We start from the raw sequence: 21129 nt of genomic DNA on the forward strand, positions 1-21129 counted from the left end.
TGCTCCAGGAAACGCATCTCCCGGGCACAAAAGCCCCCTGCCTAGCTCGATACGGATATTCCACGGTATATCATTCTGGCTTTACATGGGGTGCAAGGGGTACTGCCATTCTCATCCACCGTAGGGTGCCACTCCAAATTACACGTCATTGGCTAGACCCGGGGGGGGGGGGGGGGGGTCGATACACTGTGGTTTCGGGTACTTTGGCTGGTGAACAGATTACACTGGGCAGCGTGTACGCCCCTCTGACCCTTGGTCAGACGTTTATTGATAAACTAACGCAGCTGTGGGGGGATCTCCCGGCGGACCTGTGGTATTGGGGGGTGATTGGAGTGATACTATGGGTCCTCTAGATAGGTGGCGAGCCCGACAAATGGATACACCCCCTGTTACATCCAAACTGAACATACTCGCACATACTCTGGGATGGGTGGACACGCGGCGGGCCTTACACCCGACAGACGCTGGGTTTTCATATGCGTCTTCGGCTCACCCCACTCTTTCACGCCTTGATTATTTATTCCTTCCACATAGTTACATGCACAGGGTGGCACATACATCTATTCTCCCCTGAGGCTTGTCGGATCATTCGCCGATCCAAATTAGATTGCGTCTGTCCACTAACAGGGCCCCCTATAGGTGGCGCATGTCCCCCTGGTTGCTTTGGGACGAGGCATACAGAGAGATGGTGAGTCAGGCGATTACTGATTACTTCCGATACAATGCCGGGTCATGCCAGTCCCCAGTGGTTTTGTGGGAAGCGTTTAAGCCCACGATTCGGGGGGCAGACATTGGCTACCGCACAGGGGAAAAGCGTCGCCGCTTGGCCCAGGTGCGCGATTTGGAGACCAGACAGGAAGAACTCCAATCCCGTGTTGGGGGCGGCTCAGACCCCACAGCCCGCAGGAATCTGTTGCATGTGCAACAAATGCTCCATCAAGCTCACGCAGACTGTGCCAAGGAGGCCTGGCTGGCCACCCAGCATAGGATTTACCAATGGGGCGATAAGTCTTGCCAAATGCTCCATAGGCTCTGCCAGGCTAGGGTGGCCCCGACGCAGGTACCCCTTTTGCGTCACCTTCAGGGGTTACATGTACATCCCCAGAGGAGGTTGTTCAGGCCTTCGCTGACTTTTACGCAGCTTTATATGCAGCACAGAAGGTTATTTCCAAACCCCTCATAGATGCCTTTCTAGTGGATATCCCTCCTCGTCGATTATCGGACAAACAGCGCGAGGCCTTAGAGGAACCTCTCTCGTTGGAGGAACTGCAGTCGGCTCTCTCCTGCATCCACCCTGGCCGTGCGCCAGGCCCGAACGGATTCCCATGTGATTTTCTGCGACCTCATCTAGAGACTGGAGCCTCATTTACTTGAGGTGATTCATGATGCCTCGGAGCAGCGTACTCTCCCTCCGGACTGGAGACACGCGGAAGTTGTAGTGTTTCTAAAACCGGGCCGTCCACCTGATGACCCGGGATCCTACCACCCCATCTCTCTGCTAAACTTCGAGCCCAACCTGCTATGGAAAATTCTGGCGGACCGCCTCCGCACCTGTATGCGGGAGTTGGTACACCCTGACCAGTCGGGCTTCATGCCACAGCACTTCACCAGACATAATATCAGACGCGTACATAATGCGGTGGCGGAGGCTCACCGTCTGGGACGTCCTGCTGCTGTCCTGTTGGCCGATATCGATAAGGCGTTTGATTCATTAAGCTGGACGTACCTTTTTAAGCTTTTGGAGGCGGTCAACTTGGGCCCCCAATTTCGGGCCTACATGCAATTGCTATATACGGACCTCACTGCATCGGTCCGGGTGGCTGGCCATTGCTCTGCCCTCTTCCCCATTAGGAGGGTCACACGGCAGGGCTGTCCACTTTCTCCATTACTGTTCGCACTGGCTATCGAGTCCCTGGCTGCGTGGGTCCGCCTGGACTCTGGTTTACGGGGTCTGGAATGGTCTCCGGAGTGCTCAGATAGGATAGCGCTTTACGCGGATGATGCCTTGTTTTTCATGTCGGATCCATGGTTCTCCGGGCCCCGAGTGCTGCAGATTCGGAGGGTCTTCGGGGAGACATCCGGACTCTGCGCTAACCCTTTCAAATCCATTTTGTTTCCGATTTGCGGGGACCAGCGGTCTCAGGCGTAGGCCTCACGGCTGGTGGTTTTAGAGTCCGGCTTCCGGTACCTTGGGGTAGTTATTACACAATGCCCCCTAGAGGCGTGGTCTCGGAACATTGCGCCGCTGCTGCCTGCAGTTCGGGATGAGACGGCGGTGTGTTCCTAGCTCCCTCTCTCGTTGTATGGCAGATCGGCCATTTTCAAAATGGTGTCTTTGCCTCGCCTGCTCTATAGGCTGCAAAACTACCCCTTTTCAATTCCCCCGTCCTGGTTTTGTCAAATTAATTTTCTACTCAATAGGTTTCTCTGGGGAGGTGGACCGGGCCTGGTGGCACTTTCGACCTGTATTCAATCTACCTACTGTGGGGAAATAGCAACGGCAGATGTACAGGCGCATTATCAGGCTTCGCATCTCTTGGTGATAAATGACTGGTGGTACTGCTCACAATCCAACCCAGCATATGCTGTGGAATGCCTCTTCATGGCCGAATCCCCGCTACTTCACTTTTTATACAGTTCCTCGCCGCTGACGGACCTCTCCCCCTGCATGTAGGGTGACCATTCAGATATGGAGGCGAGCGGTCCGACAGATGAGATGGTGGGGCAAGCTCACCGGGGCTACACCTCTGTGGCACGGCACACACCTTCGGCCAGTCGCGGCTTGGCGGGTTTTGGCAGGTGGGATGACATTGGGATCTCTGTGTTGGGGGACGTTATGCGGGGATCCACACTCAAACCCTTTCAGCAACTTCAGGCCGATTTCGACCTCCACAAAACACAATTTCACAGGTATTTGCAACTTCGACATGCTCTATCCCCTTTGATAAGAGATATCACAAATGTCCCGGAGTTCCACCCGCTGGAGGGCAGGCTGCTCATGGGGGACTTGAGAGCCCATAAGATCCGTCAAGTTTATCAAACATTGACTACTCACTCCATGACCACTTTACACGGATGATGACTGGACTGAGGCACTGGCGAGCCCCAGATACTCTGCGGTCTCTGCCCGCTATCATCTGATCCAGTTCAAATATCTCCACAGGGTCTACTATACACGTTTACGTCTCTACAAGATGGGGGCTGTCCAGTCCCCTATGTGCCTATGTTGTGATTCTGAGGAGGGGTCGTTTCTCCACACGGTGTGGACCTGTACGGCTCTGCAACACTTCTGGTCGGGCATAAGATCTTGTTTGGGGCGGGTGCTGGCCTGGTGCATTCCTGCCGACCCCCGTTTGATACTCCTCCACAGTACCGAGGACATCGGGGGGAACAGATATAAACGGCATATATTGTTTCTAGGCCTTACACTAGCGAAACGCGATATTGCACAACACTGGAAGGCAACACTCGCACCCAGCATTGGTACTTGGAAGAAAGCAATGGACAGGTGCCTGTCTGCTGAAGCTGCAGTATTTCAGGCTAGGGGTTGTCCGCAAAAACACAAAAAGATATGGTCAAGATGGGCCGCGTATCGTGGCATAGACCTGTCACTTATGGGGTCAGTAGCTCCCTCTGATCCAATAGTTAGGTTGGTTGTGAGTAATTCACCGATATAAGACAATGGTGTAGTGTAGAGGTAAAAGGGGCAAGATTGCAATACAATTACATGATAATGTAATGATGATGTTTGGTGCGTGGTTGGGGAAGGGGAGGGGGGTTAGGGTCTGCTAATCTGCAGACTTTGTTGGGGATGATATATGGTGCCTTGCTAATGTATATTGTTTTCTTACATGCTTATTGCTCACTGGGCTTGCCCATATGGTACCTTGAAAACCAATAAAATTTGTTGTTAAAAAAAAAAATGATTATCCTCATTGTTTCCTTTATTTGTAACCCTACAGACAATCATTGCAACAGGTCTATCCTATGCCTTTGATTTTGAGAAGAAATATGGTGTTAAAGTAGTTGGCCACATATTAAAAGGGTAAGTCATAAGTTGAGGAGTCTCTTTTTCTTGATTGTACACAGAAAATATTATGACCTTGTTTGAAACGAACATTTGGGTATTTATTTCCAGAAAAGAAGGTTTAGTAATCATTAGCGCCTCTCTAATTATTATGGAAACATAGTATCAATTTTATGCTGGGAAAATTACTAAGCAATTACAATGAGCAAAGTAGTTATTTGGTGATTATGTGCAGTGATACAGTCTGATAAATAATAAAATGAAGTAAATAACTAGAAATAACATGGGACTAGAGATGCAAGAATTTGAAAAGTATAAAGCCGATTACCTAAAACATGTGATCAAACCTGCTCTACAAATTACAAAAGGGTACATTTTTTAGGTCTCTCCTACAGACAGCTTTAGCTCTCTATGGGTAGAAGGCTTATTGTGTACATTGTGTACTATACTAACACTTCCAGTGGGTTTTAGATCAGCTCACTACCTATCATTGGTTGGCATGTTTGTCAGTCCCAAACTTGCTTGCTTGTTATTCAATGGTTTTCCTTTCTCTTCTTGTTTTTATTCATCCCCTAAAGCATAGCTTGTTTACCATCAATTTGACTTGATGAATTCTGTCCTTCCACAGCTTACATTCATGAAACTGTCTTTTGCTTTTAGCTCTCCAAGGAAGTGATGTGTTTTCTTATTCTCACACCCCGTGTTCTCTTTGTTACTCTCCCATGCCCAAGCCTGTCTGTTTCTTTCCTCACCAACCCTCTGAGTTTATTTTTATAACCACCCCGCCATTACTACCTGCCCCACTGGGTGGTGTTGATATGCTACCCCAACCCATCTCTCCATCTGTCTTTCTCCCCCACCAATCCCTATCAAGTTTTATTTTTAAGTTTCAATTTTCTGAACTTTTTAGGAGGACCTGCCATCTGCAGTTTGCTACCAGTCCACTCCTTTTTGTAAAGACACTTTCACACACCTTTTAGTTAATTTTTTTAACCTACCACTCTAAGATGAGTGACCACCATCTTTCAAACTACATTTAAAAAAAAGAAAAGACCAATGCTTCATGACGTACACTGTAGTGTCATTCATAGATATGTATATGTATATGTTACATGTTTACATATTTATATATATTTATATATTTATTCAGAAGATTTTATCTTCTTTTTAAACATGATACGATGAACAGCAGATTGCGGATTCCGATATTTAAAAAGGTTATTAAAATCGTTTTTTAACTCGAAAGAAATGAAATGTTAAGGACTTGGACATTGATGTATGTAACAGGCAGTGAGTAAAGTTTCAATTGTTTTAAAATGAAAAAAATGGTGGAAACTCACGTAGCCCTACCCTCTTTAAAAGTGCAATTCTACTGGTGATACAGCGTCATGTGATCAAGTCCCCGAGCAGGGACGAAACGCGTAATGGCTGCTACCAGGATGTAACTTAAGGACATTAAAAATCTTCGATCTCTAAGAACTGTGGTCCGTGCTCTTTTTCCGTGGCTGGCGGCAGAATCGCGGAGTGTAAGAGTGCTTGCAAATATATATATATATATATATATATATATATATATATATATATATATTACCTACTGGCGGTCGCCAGTAGGTAGATATAGTTAGGACCCTGTTTCCATAGGAAATCCGCAACATTCTATTTGGAATAACTTTGGCGCCGGTCGACGAATCCTCGCGAAATTTTCAAAATAGGTGGGGCGCTACGCTCCGCTGCTACCCTGAAAGTCTAGGGGGGATTCGTCAAGCAGGGGCCGAGAAAAAAGGGGGGTCCCAAAACGCGTTTTCCCCATGCATTTTTCCATAGGACCTTTAGACACAGCTACAGCCCGAACGGCTGAACAGAATTACTTGAAATTTGGCAGAGAGGTAGCCATAAGGTCAAGGAAGTGCCTTTTGCAGGTCTGGTGTAAATCTGTTCAGTATTTCCTGAGAAAATAGCATTTAAAAGCATATATATATGTGGGCGGAGCCTAACCACACATCTCATCCTGAGATCTGATTGGCTGTCAGCACTTCATCCAAGAAGTGTTGGCAGCCATCTTGGGACCAATATACATGATAGCACCTCATTAAAAAGCATTGCAGTTAATAGAAGGTTTTAAGACTTTAGTTACATTATAAATCATTTGTTGATGGTACCATACTCATTTTAGGAATTGTGGTATGTTCTAAGGTGATTTCACCATGTGAAAAAGCCTTCTGCTGGGATATCATGATTGAGAGAAAAATATTTTCTCATGCTTTTACCACAGAGGTTTGGAAGGTGATCTATAGGCTAAACTGAGAGCTTATTTTCTGTAAATTCACATTATCTTTCTCAGTCATGTGAGAATGAAGTCTGACATTCTCAGTAAAACATGTACATCCAACAAGGGCAGAGACTGTCAGTTGATTCCTTTGTGTTCTACTGCAGCTTCCCAGAGTGTTCCAAAGAACTACTAGAGCGCTAACAGTCCTACTTATGATAAACGTATGGCACACCTTAAGCCATCTTGCTTGGATTAAAGTGGTAACTCTTAAAACATTTAATTTAAAAAGGAACAAAATGAGGGGGTTCATTTTTCCATAAAAAGTATGATTAGTGCTGCAGAAAGAAAAATTAGGGCACATTTTGAGTGACTTCTCAAATCCTCTTCTATTTCATTAAAAAATTCTGACATGCAGACTGAAACATGCACTTTCAATACCAGCAGCAGTTTTCCCTGGTGAGCAGTAGCTTTACTACAGTGATCTAATGAGCAAAAAGAGTGCTAACATTCTGAATTTATGGCAAATGTGTGACACATCTGAATGCCTTCTTGATGGAATCAAAGTAAAAAACTGAAAGTATTTCCTACTGAGGAGACTGCAGTAAATGAGGAAATTAGGAAACTTCATAACAAATAAGTCTCCCAAGATGGCCACCAGAGACAAAAGAGCCCAAATGTAGCCCAAATATCACCCAGATGTAGCCCAAGTATAGCCCAATGACAGAATGTCCCAGAATGTTCTTAAAAACAACTAGAGCGCTTACTGTCTTCATTATGACAAAAGTAAGGCACACCTGAAGCCATCTTGATTGGAATAAACTGGTAACACTTAAAACATTTAATTTAAAAAGGAACACAATGAGGAGGTTCATTTTGCCATAGAAATTATGATTAATGCTGAAGAAAGAAAATGAGGGCACATTTTGAGTGACTTCTCAAATCCTCTTCTATTTCATTAAAAACTTCTGACATGCAGACTGAAACATGCACTTTTAATACCAGGAGCAGACTTCCATGGTGCAGTAGTTTTACTACAGTGATCTAATGAGCAACTAGAGTGCTAACATTCAGAATTTATGGCAAATGTGTGACATATCTGAATACCTTCATGATGGAATCAAAGTAAAAAACTGAAAGCATTTCCTACTGAGGAGACTGCAGTACATGAGGAAATTAGGAAACTTCATAACAAATAAATCTCCCAAGATGGCCACCGGAGACAAAAGAGCCCAAATGTAGCCCAAAATCACCCAGATGTAGCCCAAATATAGCCCAATGACAGAAGTGTGCAAAACACTTATTATTTTGTGTTTTTGCAGTGTTATATAGTGCAGACTTGTCAGGTATTGGAGTGCTTTACATGAGCATTGGTTACATCACACAAGAACAAATTCATTTTGGTTGTAGACATGGGGAGACTAAGTGATTTGACCAGAATCACAGAATGTCGAGCTGAAGCAGAAACTTCAACCTGGTTCCCCAGTTGCAAAGTCTGCAGTTCTGGAAGTAACACCACATCCTCTCCCCTAAGTGCAACATTTAATCAAGTGGTCAACTGGATAAAAAAACATAAAGATAACAAATAATTTAAAAGTGCTTTGTCGCTATTTGAAAACTCAGAAAATATGTCCTTATTTTAGTCTTTTAGAGCACTAACCATAATTTTGATGCCAATAAGACCCTCTCATATATGTAATTTCTAAAGGAAATGCTCTAGGTATTACAGTTTTGATTACATCAAGATGATGTCAGGCGTTCCACACTTTTGTAATAAATATAGAATGTTAGCAATCTAGTTGTTCATTAGGATACTGTTGAGAGGCAGAGGCCAGGGGCACGGACTGTGAAAATTGAAGGCAGGTAGGAGGGTGCAAAGGCAACAATTTAACCACACTGAACAGGCAGGAAGGGCCGTAGAAGCACAACAGACTATGGAGGGCAGTGGAAAGGGGGGCAGGGGCAACAAACCAACAATACAGGACTTGCAAGAGAGGCTGTTGGAGGGAAGATCTATTACGGGTCAAGGAAGCTAGGGGCGGTCCCCAGATCCCCGGGAGCCACCACAGAACTGAGCAGGAGAGTGAGTCAGGGACAAAAGGGGCACCTTAATTTGAGCCGGGGTGCCTAGGAACGCTTGCTCCAAAAATGAAGAAAACAGACATATGAGACATGGAATTGGAGGCAGAATACAATGGCAGTTTAATGAGAAGATGCAACTTCAAAGAAACCGCAGAATAGAGACATAAAGTACAAAATACAGAATCCAGATAATCATACAGCTGTCATAATATTCTCTGTATCTCAATTAATGTACTGACAGAGAGAGAGAGAAAACACATCTATAAATTCATCATGAGAAACAAGTTACACCAAGGAAAATGTTACCTAGGAACACTCACGTTTACTCTTAGAGCAAGCATTCCTGCAATTACAATACAAAATCTTTTAAATGCAAAAGTAAAGAGAACAATGGTTAAACATAACATGACATTTCATATAGGTAAAATAGAATAAGATACTTCAAGCAAAGCAGAGCAAGACATTTTAAGCAAAGGAAGACAAGAGCTCCCAGCTCTTGGGGAAAACCTGCACTGCCTGTTAACCTACATACAGACGGCGAGGTAGTCCGTCGATATCTGTGGGTGCTCCCTTTTTATATCATTTTGTGGGCTCCTTTGCACGCTACATCTACCTACGTATGCTACCCAAAAGCTTCGTCTGCAGATTTTACCAGACATTTCGTCATTTACCCACTTAATGCTGACAATGGACTGGGTGAAAAGGTCAGTCTCTCAGGCCAATCGCTTATCGTAAGTTCCATAGAGCAAGCAGAAAATAATGGGTATTGTACGGGAATTCAATATATTCATGTATAAAATCTCCTCAGTTCTCCTAACTTGACGCTCTGCGGTTGCCACTTCCTTAAAAGCGGGAAACCTGCCCAGGAAGCAAGTACCAGTCCAGGATGCAGCCTACTGTATGTCGACAGCTTCAGGGGGATGTTGAACTTTGATACCGAGCACGGAGCACTCGGGTAGGGTGGGGGCTACTAGTTTGGATCAGAAGGCCTCGCAGACCTGCCTTCAGACTGCTATACACTAAAATTGCAGAGCTATGGTCAATTTAACAAAGAGGCCTACATATTGAACAGAAGGGCCTACACAGGGGTTTTATGCTGGCTGAGTGGTAAGGATGTCTCAGGATAATTATATAGCAACACAGGACCCGCTGGTCAATTTAATACGGCCTACAAATGCAGCTGGCAGGGCAAGGACAAGGGTCTCATACTTCAGGTGTGGACAGAACGGGCCAGGGGCCCCCTGTGATACAAAATCTACCCTCCTTCAAGGCTGTGGCAATGTAATAGACCATTGTGGGCAGAAGGAAGAGGCAATGGTAGTACAACCATACATGCCAACAGACCCGATTCAGCCAGGAAACGTCCAATGTTTTTAAGCCTAAATGGGCTTTATTTGATCTGTCTCCTGTCTACAATATCCTCTTTTTCAATGTAACTCAAAGGGGAAAATCAATACCCCAGTTTTTTTTCAAAATCTCCCTCTTACCAAGTTCAAAATGTTCGCAAGTATGGTACATTGGATCATGGAAGGAAATGGGATAGGGACATGGACTTGGATAACAGAGGACAGGAGGGACATGGAGAGGTGCACCAAACTGACCCTGCAGGGCAGGCATCAGGGTTTGCAGCAGCACAATACACCACACAGGGCATGCAGGACGGGAGTGCAGCACAACAATCCATAGAAAGCAAGAGGGAGGGGACAGGACCATGCACATGGACAACAGAGAACAGAGGGGCAAGAGGCAATGGTAGCTAGCTGACCATAATGGACAGACAGGAGAGAAAGCTGCAGTATAACAGACCATAAAGGGCAGGAGGGACGGATCAGGGGCATTACAATGGAACAGACAAGCCAGGAGGGAGGGAGTAGGGCTGGGGGCAAGGGGGCAGGGCAGGAGCAGCAAGATAGCCATGGAGGTCAGGCAGGATGGGCACTAGAAGCAAGACACACCATGAAGAGCAACAGTGAGACTGTGATGGCATACACACAGACCATGGAGGGAAGGTGGGAGGGGGTCAGGGGCAGCTAACTGACCACACAGGGAAGGTGGGAGGGGCCATGGCAGCACAGAAGACCATGCATGGCAAGTGGGAGGGTTAGTGGCAGCACAATGGCTATGATGGGCAAGAAGGAGGGTGGAGGGGCATGCACAAAGGACGATGGAGGATAGAAGGAAGGGTCAGGACCTGTGCACAGACAAGAAAGTTCAGGGGAAGGGACCTCACAACAGACCACACGGGGCAGGCAGGAGGAGCAGTTGCAGCACAACAGACCAGGGAGGGCAGAAGGGTGTGGCAGTACAATGGACCATGTAGGACAGGAGGAAGAGGATAGGGGCATGGCATGTGGACAGGCAGGGTGGAGGTGGCAGGGACAGGTTACAGTCATCTGACAATGCTAGGCAGGTGGGAGGGGAGTGGCAGCTCAACAGAACACTCAGAGTAGATAGGAGTGGCAGGTCCATGGGACATGGTGGGCAAAAAGGATGGAGCAGGGGCATGCACAAAGACATCGGAGGGCAGGGGGAAGGAGAATAGGGGCAGCAAGCTAAGCACAGAGTTTAAGCAGGAGGTCAATGATGGGGCATAGAATTGGGCAATGGAGGGCAGGAGGAGTGGACTGGTACATCATACTAAATTGAGGGCAGTGGCAGCACATCAGACCATGCATGGCAGGAGGGAGGAGGCTAGTCCATGGATTCACACAACAGAGGATAGGGAGGAAGGGGATGGGGCAGCAAGCTAACTGTTCAGAGAAGGCGGGTATTAGGAACTTTATTGTTTTTAAAACATTGTGTCTGTGCGAACTACTTAAAATATGAACAAGTATGCAGCATAATCTCACTTTTATTCAGGAAGAAGAGGACGTTTGTGACTGTGACTCTGGGCTCACTTGGCAGAAACACCCCCTGACCCTCCACCCCCTATCGCAAAATGTAATGCCCGTGAAAAGGGTAGGTGAACACAGTGTTATATAGAACATAGTCCTGAGAGCACGATTGAAAATGAAAACTAGATATAGTGTATGGTATAAACTATGCACCAAAAAGTGTGATATAAGATGAACCGGGCGTGAAATATAATATGCAATACATTGTGCGCAATGACAGATTCATGGGAGAGCGCGAGATAGCACAGGCACTAGCGCGTGCTATGCGATATGCGCCTTGGAGTGTAATATGCACAGGGCAGTGTTGTTTAACCTAACTAGTCTCTAAAGTTGTAATATAAAATATGTGCTGGGGAGTGTAACGTTGCATATGCACTGTGACAAAGATATGGATCCCAGATTGTAATATGTATGGCATAGCACTGTGCGTTATAACATAGGCATCGAGAAAGGCACGTTAGATGGGGCAATATAACCCGTGCGAAGACAAGTGTGGCATGACATATTCACGGGGTGATGTTACAGTGCACATGGGCTAGAGAGTGTCATAGCATATGCACTAGCTAGTGGAATACAACACAGAGGTGTGTGGCACTCGGCAGGCAATGGTGGGTGTAACACAGCATTGGGCTCTGTCAGAAGCACGCTGTGACTCTCAAGTGATGTTCGTCCCCTTTCCAGAGAGTAAAATAAAAAGTATTACACATCCGGCAGTGGATGTGTGTTTTATTAACCGTGAGGGGGGTTTCTTGCATAGTTTTGGTCGAATTTTTGTCGAATCCCCTTTGAATGGCTTGGTGTGCATGTGTATTAAATGTGCACGTCAATAGCTACCCATGTTTGTATAAATAAACGACAAGGGTGTCTACCAGGATTAGGCACGGTAGGGCATCAGACATGTCAGAGCTTCACTAGTGGTGTAAATACATTCCACGTGGATTCATTGCATGCATAGTCGCCTTTTAATGAATATCACGCAAATCGTCATGGTGATAGGTACGTACGGTTTGTCCAGCATGTCCTAGGTGTGTCTATAAATATATATTTTTTTAAAATAATAAAAAACAGTGGCCGGCCCTGGGGATTGGGGTCAAAAAAATATAATTAGGAGACTGGCCCTGGGGGATGGGGTCATCAGGGCCAATAAATTAGAATAAGAAGGGGAACCAAACAGCCCCCCTTCTTAAAAAACTAAAATAAATAAAAGACTGGCATCGTGCCGGAGGCCATGCCCCCTCCGTGCAGCACTCTGCAAATGCGCCCCCAACAGGCATCTCCAGTATGCGCCAGGGAGCTGCGCTGCAGCCAGGTGTTCTGAGGCCAAGCCCCTTTTTACACCTCTCTGCAACGCAGCTCTGTGGCGCTTACTGGAGGTACCTAGTGGTCTAGTTTGACCCTAGGGACCCTTAGGATTCAGGGGGACTTAATCTCTCAACTTAGAACAGCCACAGGGCGCGTTTACACAGTGGTGAAGGGAGGGGACGGGGCCTGAGGTGACGTGTGCAAACACGCACTATGGCACGTTTTAAATTGGGGATATAATTTCCCTTCAATACTGAGGGCCCCTGGGGGCTAACTAGCCCACCAAGTGCTTCCAGTAAGTGCCACTGAGCTGCATTGCAGAGAGGTGGTCCAGGCCGTGCCACTTTTTACACCTCTCTGCAACGCAGCTCTGTGGCACTTACTGGAGGTACCTAGTGGGCTAGTTGGACCCTAGGGACCCTCAGGATTCAAATGAACTTAATCTCCCAACTAAAAATGGACACAGGGCGTGTTTACACAGTGGTGAAGGGAGGGGACGAGGCCTGAGTTAACGTGTGCAAAAATGCCCTGTGGCCTGTTTTAAGAGGTAGTTTTAATCCCCATGCCCTATTATACACTAGGGGCTTACAGAGGAGGTCATGCTAATCACAGGGGGACCCCAACGCATAATGTTCCCTAGTGTATGTAGGTGTTTTCACTGTATTCTAAGTGTCTTTTAACATAGCACTGGCTCTAGGACTGGTTAGTCAGACTCAGTTACCACCAGTATCCGTCTGAAAAAGTTGAGGGTACAGGATGATTTTGCAACAAGGCTTCTTTCTGCTCTTCTTTTTGTTCTTTCTGCACGTTATCCTTCTTCCTGCACTTATCTTCGTATTTGAGGACTTCTGTTGCTTCTTTCTGCACTTCTTTTGTTTCTTTCTGTGCATTTTTTCTTCTTTCTTCACATGTCCTATCTCTGTAGGCATAGTTAGGAATTAGCATTTAAAAAACCTTTGAAATTCACAGAAAAAACCATAGGTTTCAGGCACGTTATAGTTAGGAATTAGCATTTAAAAAACCTCAGAAATCCGCAACATTCTATTTGGAATAACTTTGGCGCCGGTCGACGAATCCTCGCGAAATTTTCAAAATAGGTGGGGCGCTACGCTCCGCTGCTACCCTGAAAGTCTCGGGGGGATTCGTCAAGCAGGGGCCGAGAAAAAAGGGGGGTCCCAAAACGCGTTTTCCCCATGCATTTTTCCATAGGACCTTTAGACACAGCTACAGCCCGAACGGCTGAACAGAATTACTTGAAATTTGGCAGAGAGGTAGCCATAAGGTCAAGGAAGTGCCTTTTGCAGGTCTGGTGTAAATCTGTTCAGTATTTCCTGAGAAAATAGCATTTAAAAGCATATATATATGTGGGCGGAGCCTAACCACACATCTCATCCTGAGATCTGATTGGCTGTCAGCACTTCATCCAAGAAGTGTTGGCAGCCATCTTGGGACCAATATACATGATAGCACCTCATTAAAAAGCATTGCAGTTAATAGAAGGTTTTAAGACTTTAGTTACATTATAAATCATTTGTTGATGGTACCATACTCATTTTAGGAATTGTGGTATGTTCTAAGGTGATTTCACCATGTGAAAAAGCCTTCTGCTGGGATATCATGATTGAGAGAAAAATATTTTCTCATGCTTTTACCACAGAGGTTTGGAAGGTGATCTATAGGCTAAACTGAGAGCTTATTTTCTGTAAATTCACATTATCTTTCTCAGTCATGTGAGAATGAAGTCTGACATTCTCAGTAAAACATGTACATCCAACAAGGGCAGAGACTGTCAGTTGATTCCTTTGTGTTCTACTGCAGCTTCCCAGAGTGTTCCAAAGAACTACTAGAGCGCTAACAGTCCTACTTATGATAAACGTATGGCACACCTTAAGCCATCTTGCTTGGATTAAAGTGGTAACTCTTAAAACATTTAATTTAAAAAGGAACAAAATGAGGGGGTTCATTTTTCCATAAAAAGTATGATTAGTGCTGCAGAAAGAAAAATTAGGGCACATTTTGAGTGACTTCTCAAATCCTCTTCTATTTCATTAAAAAATTCTGACATGCAGACTGAAACATGCACTTTCAATACCAGCAGCAGTTTTCCCTGGTGAGCAGTAGCTTTACTACAGTGATCTAATGAGCAAAAAGAGTGCTAACATTCTGAATTTATGGCAAATGTGTGACACATCTGAATGCCTTCTTGATGGAATCAAAGTAAAAAACTGAAAGTATTTCCTACTGAGGAGACTGCAGTAAATGAGGAAATTAGGAAACTTCATAACAAATAAGTCTCCCAAGATGGCCACCAGAGACAAAAGAGCCCAAATGTAGCCCAAATATCACCCAGATGTAGCCCAAGTATAGCCCAATGACAGAATGTCCCAGAATGTTCTTAAAAACAACTAGAGCGCTTACTGTCTTCATTATGACAAAAGTAAGGCACACCTGAAGCCATCTTGATTGGAATAAACTGGTAACACTTAAAACATTTAATTTAAAAAGGAACACAATGAGGAGGTTCATTTTGCCATAGAAATTATGATTAATGCTGAAGAAAGAAAATGAGGGCACATTTTGAGTGACTTCTCAAATCCTCTTCTATTTCATTAAAAACTTCTGACATGCAGACTGAAACATGCACTTTTAATACCAGGAGCAGACTTCCATGGTGCAGTAGTTTTACTACAGTGATCTAATGAGCAACTAGAGTGCTAACATTCAGAATTTATGGCAAATGTGTGACATATCTGAATACCTTCATGATGGAATCAAAGTAAAAAACTGAAAGCATTTCCTACTGAGGAGACTGCAGTACATGAGGAAATTAGGAAACTTCATAACAAATAAATCTCCCAAGATGGCCACCGGAGACAAAAGAGCCCAAATGTAGCCCAAAATCACCCAGATGTAGCCCAAATATAGCCCAATGACAGAAGTGTGCAAAACACTTATTATTTTGTGTTTTTGCAGTGTTATATAGTGCAGACTTGTCAGGTATTGGAGTGCTTTACATGAGCATTGGTTACATCACACAAGAACAAATTCATTTTGGTTGTAGACATGGGGAGACTAAGTGATTTGACCAGAATCACAGAATGTCGAGCTGAAGCAGAAACTTCAACCTGGTTCCCCAGTTGCAAAGTCTGCAGTTCTGGAAGTAACACCACATCCTCTCCCCTAAGTGCAACATTTAATCAAGTGGTCAACTGGATAAAAAAACATAAAGATAACAAATAATTTAAAAGTGCTTTGTCGCTATTTGAAAACTCAGAAAATATGTCCTTATTTTAGTCTTTTAGAGCACTAACCATAATTTTGATGCCAATAAGACCCTCTCATATATGTAATTTCTAAAGGAAATGCTCTAGGTATTACAGTTTTGATTACATCAAGATGATGTCAGGCGTTCCACACTTTTGTAATAAATATAGAATGTTAGCAATCTAGTTGTTCATTAGGATACTGTTGAGAGGCAGAGGCCAGGGGCACGGACTGTGAAAATTGAAGGCAGGTAGGAGGGTGCAAAGGCAACAATTTAACCACACTGAACAGGCAGGAAGGGCCGTAGAAGCACAACAGACTATGGAGGGCAGTGGAAAGGGGGGCAGGGGCAACAAACCAACAATACAGGACTTGCAAGAGAGGCTGTTGGAGGGAAGATCTATTACGGGTCAAGGAAGCTAGGGGCGGTCCCCAGATCCCCGGGAGCCACCACAGAACTGAGCAGGAGAGTGAGTCAGGGACAAAAGGGGCACCTTAATTTGAGCCGGGGTGCCTAGGAACGCTTGCTCCAAAAATGAAGAAAACAGACATATGAGACATGGAATTGGAGGCAGAATACAATGGCAGTTTAATGAGAAGATGCAACTTCAAAGAAACCGCAGAATAGAGACATAAAGTACAAAATACAGAATCCAGATAATCATACAGCTGTCATAATATTCTCTGTATCTCAATTAATGTACTGACAGAGAGAGAGAGAAAACACATCTATAAATTCATCATGAGAAACAAGTTACACCAAGGAAAATGTTACCTAGGAACACTCACGTTTACTCTTAGAGCAAGCATTCCTGCAATTACAATACAAAATCTTTTAAATGCAAAAGTAAAGAGAACAATGGTTAAACATAACATGACATTTCATATAGGTAAAATAGAATAAGATACTTCAAGCAAAGCAGAGCAAGACATTTTAAGCAAAGGAAGACAAGAGCTCCCAGCTCTTGGGGAAAACCTGCACTGCCTGTTAACCTACATACAGACGGCGAGGTAGTCCGTCGATATCTGTGGGTGCTCCCTTTTTATATCATTTTGTGGGCTCCTTTGCACGCTACATCTACCTACGTATGCTACCCAAAAGCTTCGTCTGCAGATTTTACCAGACATTTCGTCATTTACCCACTTAATGCTGACAATGGACTGGGTGAAAAGGTCAGTCTCTCAGGCCAATCGCTTATCGTAAGTTCCATAGAGCAAGCAGAAAATAATGGGTATTGTACGGGAATTCAATATATTCATGTATAAAATCTCCTCAGTTCTCCTAACTTGACGCTCTGCGGTTGCCACTTCCTTAAAAGCGGGAAACCTGCCCAGGAAGCAAGTACCAGTCCAGGATGCAGCCTACTGTATGTCGACAGCTTCAGGGGGATGTTGAACTTTGATACCGAGCACGGAGCACTCGGGTAGGGTGGGGGCTACTAGTTTGGATCAGAAGGCCTCGCAGACCTGCCTTCAGACTGCTATACACTAAAATTGCAGAGCTATGGTCAATTTAACAAAGAGGCCTACATATTGAACAGAAGGGCCTACACAGGGGTTTTATGCTGGCTGAGTGGTAAGGATGTCTCAGGATAATTATATAGCAACACAGGACCCGCTGGTCAATTTAATACGGCCTACAAATGCAGCTGGCAGGGCAAGGACAAGGGTCTCATACTTCAGGTGTGGACAGAACGGGCCAGGGGCCCCCTGTGATACAAAATCTACCCTCCTTCAAGGCTGTGGCAATGTAATAGACCATTGTGGGCAGAAGGAAGAGGCAATGGTAGTACAACCATACATGCCAACAGACCCGATTCAGCCAGGAAACGTCCAATGTTTTTAAGCCTAAATGGGCTTTATTTGATCTGTCTCCTGTCTACAATATCCTCTTTTTCAATGTAACTCAAAGGGGAAAATCAATACCCCAGTTTTTTTTCAAAATCTCCCTCTTACCAAGTTCAAAATGTTCGCAAGTATGGTACATTGGATCATGGAAGGAAATGGGATAGGGACATGGACTTGGATAACAGAGGACAGGAGGGACATGGAGAGGTGCACCAAACTGACCCTGCAGGGCAGGCATCAGGGTTTGCAGCAGCACAATACACCACACAGGGCATGCAGGACGGGAGTGCAGCACAACAATCCATAGAAAGCAAGAGGGAGGGGACAGGACCATGCACATGGACAACAGAGAACAGAGGGGCAAGAGGCAATGGTAGCTAGCTGACCATAATGGACAGACAGGAGAGAAAGCTGCAGTATAACAGACCATAAAGGGCAGGAGGGACGGATCAGGGGCATTACAATGGAACAGACAAGCCAGGAGGGAGGGAGTAGGGCTGGGGGCAAGGGGGCAGGGCAGGAGCAGCAAGATAGCCATGGAGGTCAGGCAGGATGGGCACTAGAAGCAAGACACACCATGAAGAGCAACAGTGAGACTGTGATGGCATACACACAGACCATGGAGGGAAGGTGGGAGGGGGTCAGGGGCAGCTAACTGACCACACAGGGAAGGTGGGAGGGGCCATGGCAGCACAGAAGACCATGCATGGCAAGTGGGAGGGTTAGTGGCAGCACAATGGCTATGATGGGCAAGAAGGAGGGTGGAGGGGCATGCACAAAGGACGATGGAGGATAGAAGGAAGGGTCAGGACCTGTGCACAGACAAGAAAGTTCAGGGGAAGGGACCTCACAACAGACCACACGGGGCAGGCAGGAGGAGCAGTTGCAGCACAACAGACCAGGGAGGGCAGAAGGGTGTGGCAGTACAATGGACCATGTAGGACAGGAGGAAGAGGATAGGGGCATGGCATGTGGACAGGCAGGGTGGAGGTGGCAGGGACAGGTTACAGTCATCTGACAATGCTAGGCAGGTGGGAGGGGAGTGGCAGCTCAACAGAACACTCAGAGTAGATAGGAGTGGCAGGTCCATGGGACATGGTGGGCAAAAAGGATGGAGCAGGGGCATGCACAAAGACATCGGAGGGCAGGGGGAAGGAGAATAGGGGCAGCAAGCTAAGCACAGAGTTTAAGCAGGAGGTCAATGATGGGGCATAGAATTGGGCAATGGAGGGCAGGAGGAGTGGACTGGTACATCATACTAAATTGAGGGCAGTGGCAGCACATCAGACCATGCATGGCAGGAGGGAGGAGGCTAGTCCATGGATTCACACAACAGAGGATAGGGAGGAAGGGGATGGGGCAGCAAGCTAACTGTTCAGAGAAGGCGGGTATTAGGAACTTTATTGTTTTTAAAACATTGTGTCTGTGCGAACTACTTAAAATATGAACAAGTATGCAGCATAATCTCACTTTTATTCAGGAAGAAGAGGACGTTTGTGACTGTGACTCTGGGCTCACTTGGCAGAAACACCCCCTGACCCTCCACCCCCTATCGCAAAATGTAATGCCCGTGAAAAGGGTAGGTGAACACAGTGTTATATAGAACATAGTCCTGAGAGCACGATTGAAAATGAAAACTAGATATAGTGTATGGTATAAACTATGCACCAAAAAGTGTGATATAAGATGAACCGGGCGTGAAATATAATATGCAATACATTGTGCGCAATGACAGATTCATGGGAGAGCGCGAGATAGCACAGGCACTAGCGCGTGCTATGCGATATGCGCCTTGGAGTGTAATATGCACAGGGCAGTGTTGTTTAACCTAACTAGTCTCTAAAGTTGTAATATAAAATATGTGCTGGGGAGTGTAACGTTGCATATGCACTGTGACAAAGATATGGATCCCAGATTGTAATATGTATGGCATAGCACTGTGCGTTATAACATAGGCATCGAGAAAGGCACGTTAGATGGGGCAATATAACCCGTGCGAAGACAAGTGTGGCATGACATATTCACGGGGTGATGTTACAGTGCACATGGGCTAGAGAGTGTCATAGCATATGCACTAGCTAGTGGAATACAACACAGAGGTGTGTGGCACTCGGCAGGCAATGGTGGGTGTAACACAGCATTGGGCTCTGTCAGAAGCACGCTGTGACTCTCAAGTGATGTTCGTCCCCTTTCCAGAGAGTAAAATAAAAAGTATTACACATCCGGCAGTGGATGTGTGTTTTATTAACCGTGAGGGGGGTTTCTTGCATAGTTTTGGTCGAATTTTTGTCGAATCCCCTTTGAATGGCTTGGTGTGCATGTGTATTAAATGTGCACGTCAATAGCTACCCATGTTTGTATAAATAAACGACAAGGGTGTCTACCAGGATTAGGCACGGTAGGGCATCAGACATGTCAGAGCTTCACTAGTGGTGTAAATACATTCCACGTGGATTCATTGCATGCATAGTCGCCTTTTAATGAATATCACGCAAATCGTCATGGTGATAGGTACGTACGGTTTGTCCAGCATGTCCTAGGTGTGTCTATAAATATATATTTTTTTAAAATAATAAAAAACAGTGGCCGGCCCTGGGGATTGGGGTCAAAAAAATATAATTAGGAGACTGGCCCTGGGGGATGGGGTCATCAGGGCCAATAAATTAGAATAAGAAGGGGAACCAAACAGCCCCCCTTCTTAAAAAACTAAAATAAATAAAAGACTGGCATCGTGCCGGAGGCCATGCCCCCTCCGTGCAGCACTCTGCAAATGCGCCCCCAACAGGCATCTCCAGTATGCGCCAGGGAGCTGCGCTGCAGCCAGGTGTTCTGAGGCCAAGCCCCTTTTTACACCTCTCTGCAACGCAGCTCTGTGGCGCTTACTGGAGGTACCTAGTGGTCTAGTTTGACCCTAGGGACCCTTAGGATTCAGGGGGACTTAATCTCTCAACTTAGAACAGCCACAGGGCGCGTTTACACAGTGGTGAAGGGAGGGGACGGGGCCTGAGGTGACGTGTGCAAACACGCACTATGGCACGTTTTAAATTGGGGATATAATTTCCCTTCAATACTGAGGGCCCCTGGGGGCTAACTAGCCCACCAAGTGCTTCCAGTAAGTGCCACTGAGCTGCATTGCAGAGAGGTGGTCCAGGCCGTGCCACTTTTTACACCTCTCTGCAACGCAGCTCTGTGGCACTTACTGGAGGTACCTAGTGGGCTAGTTGGACCCTAGGGACCCTCAGGATTCAAATGAACTTAATCTCCCAACTAAAAATGGACACAGGGCGTGTTTACACAGTGGTGAAGGGAGGGGACGAGGCCTGAGTTAACGTGTGCAAAAATGCCCTGTGGCCTGTTTTAAGAGGTAGTTTTAATCCCCATGCCCTATTATACACTAGGGGCTTACAGAGGAGGTCATGCTAATCACAGGGGGACCCCAACGCATA

At 45.7% G+C, this 21129-nt stretch overlaps 1 protein-coding gene across 2 annotated transcripts in view; it reads left to right on the top strand.

The window, feature by feature from the left end:
- The window catches only part of LOC146856095 (chloride anion exchanger-like), a 503531-nt gene that overhangs the window by 308078 nt on the left and 174324 nt on the right, over positions 1–21129 (top strand). For both annotated transcript variants that reach the window (XM_085654115.1, XM_085654116.1), the window contains one exon: positions 3963–4045. In XM_085654115.1, the coding sequence (XP_085510241.1) occupies positions 3963–4045 (83 nt within the window). The remainder of the gene's footprint in view (positions 1–3962; positions 4046–21129) is intronic.

The sequence above is a fragment of the Triturus cristatus genome, chromosome 4_1, assembly GCF_964204655.1.
Source record: "Triturus cristatus chromosome 4_1, aTriCri1.1, whole genome shotgun sequence".
In the NCBI taxonomy this organism is placed as follows: Eukaryota; Metazoa; Chordata; class Amphibia; order Caudata; family Salamandridae; genus Triturus; species Triturus cristatus.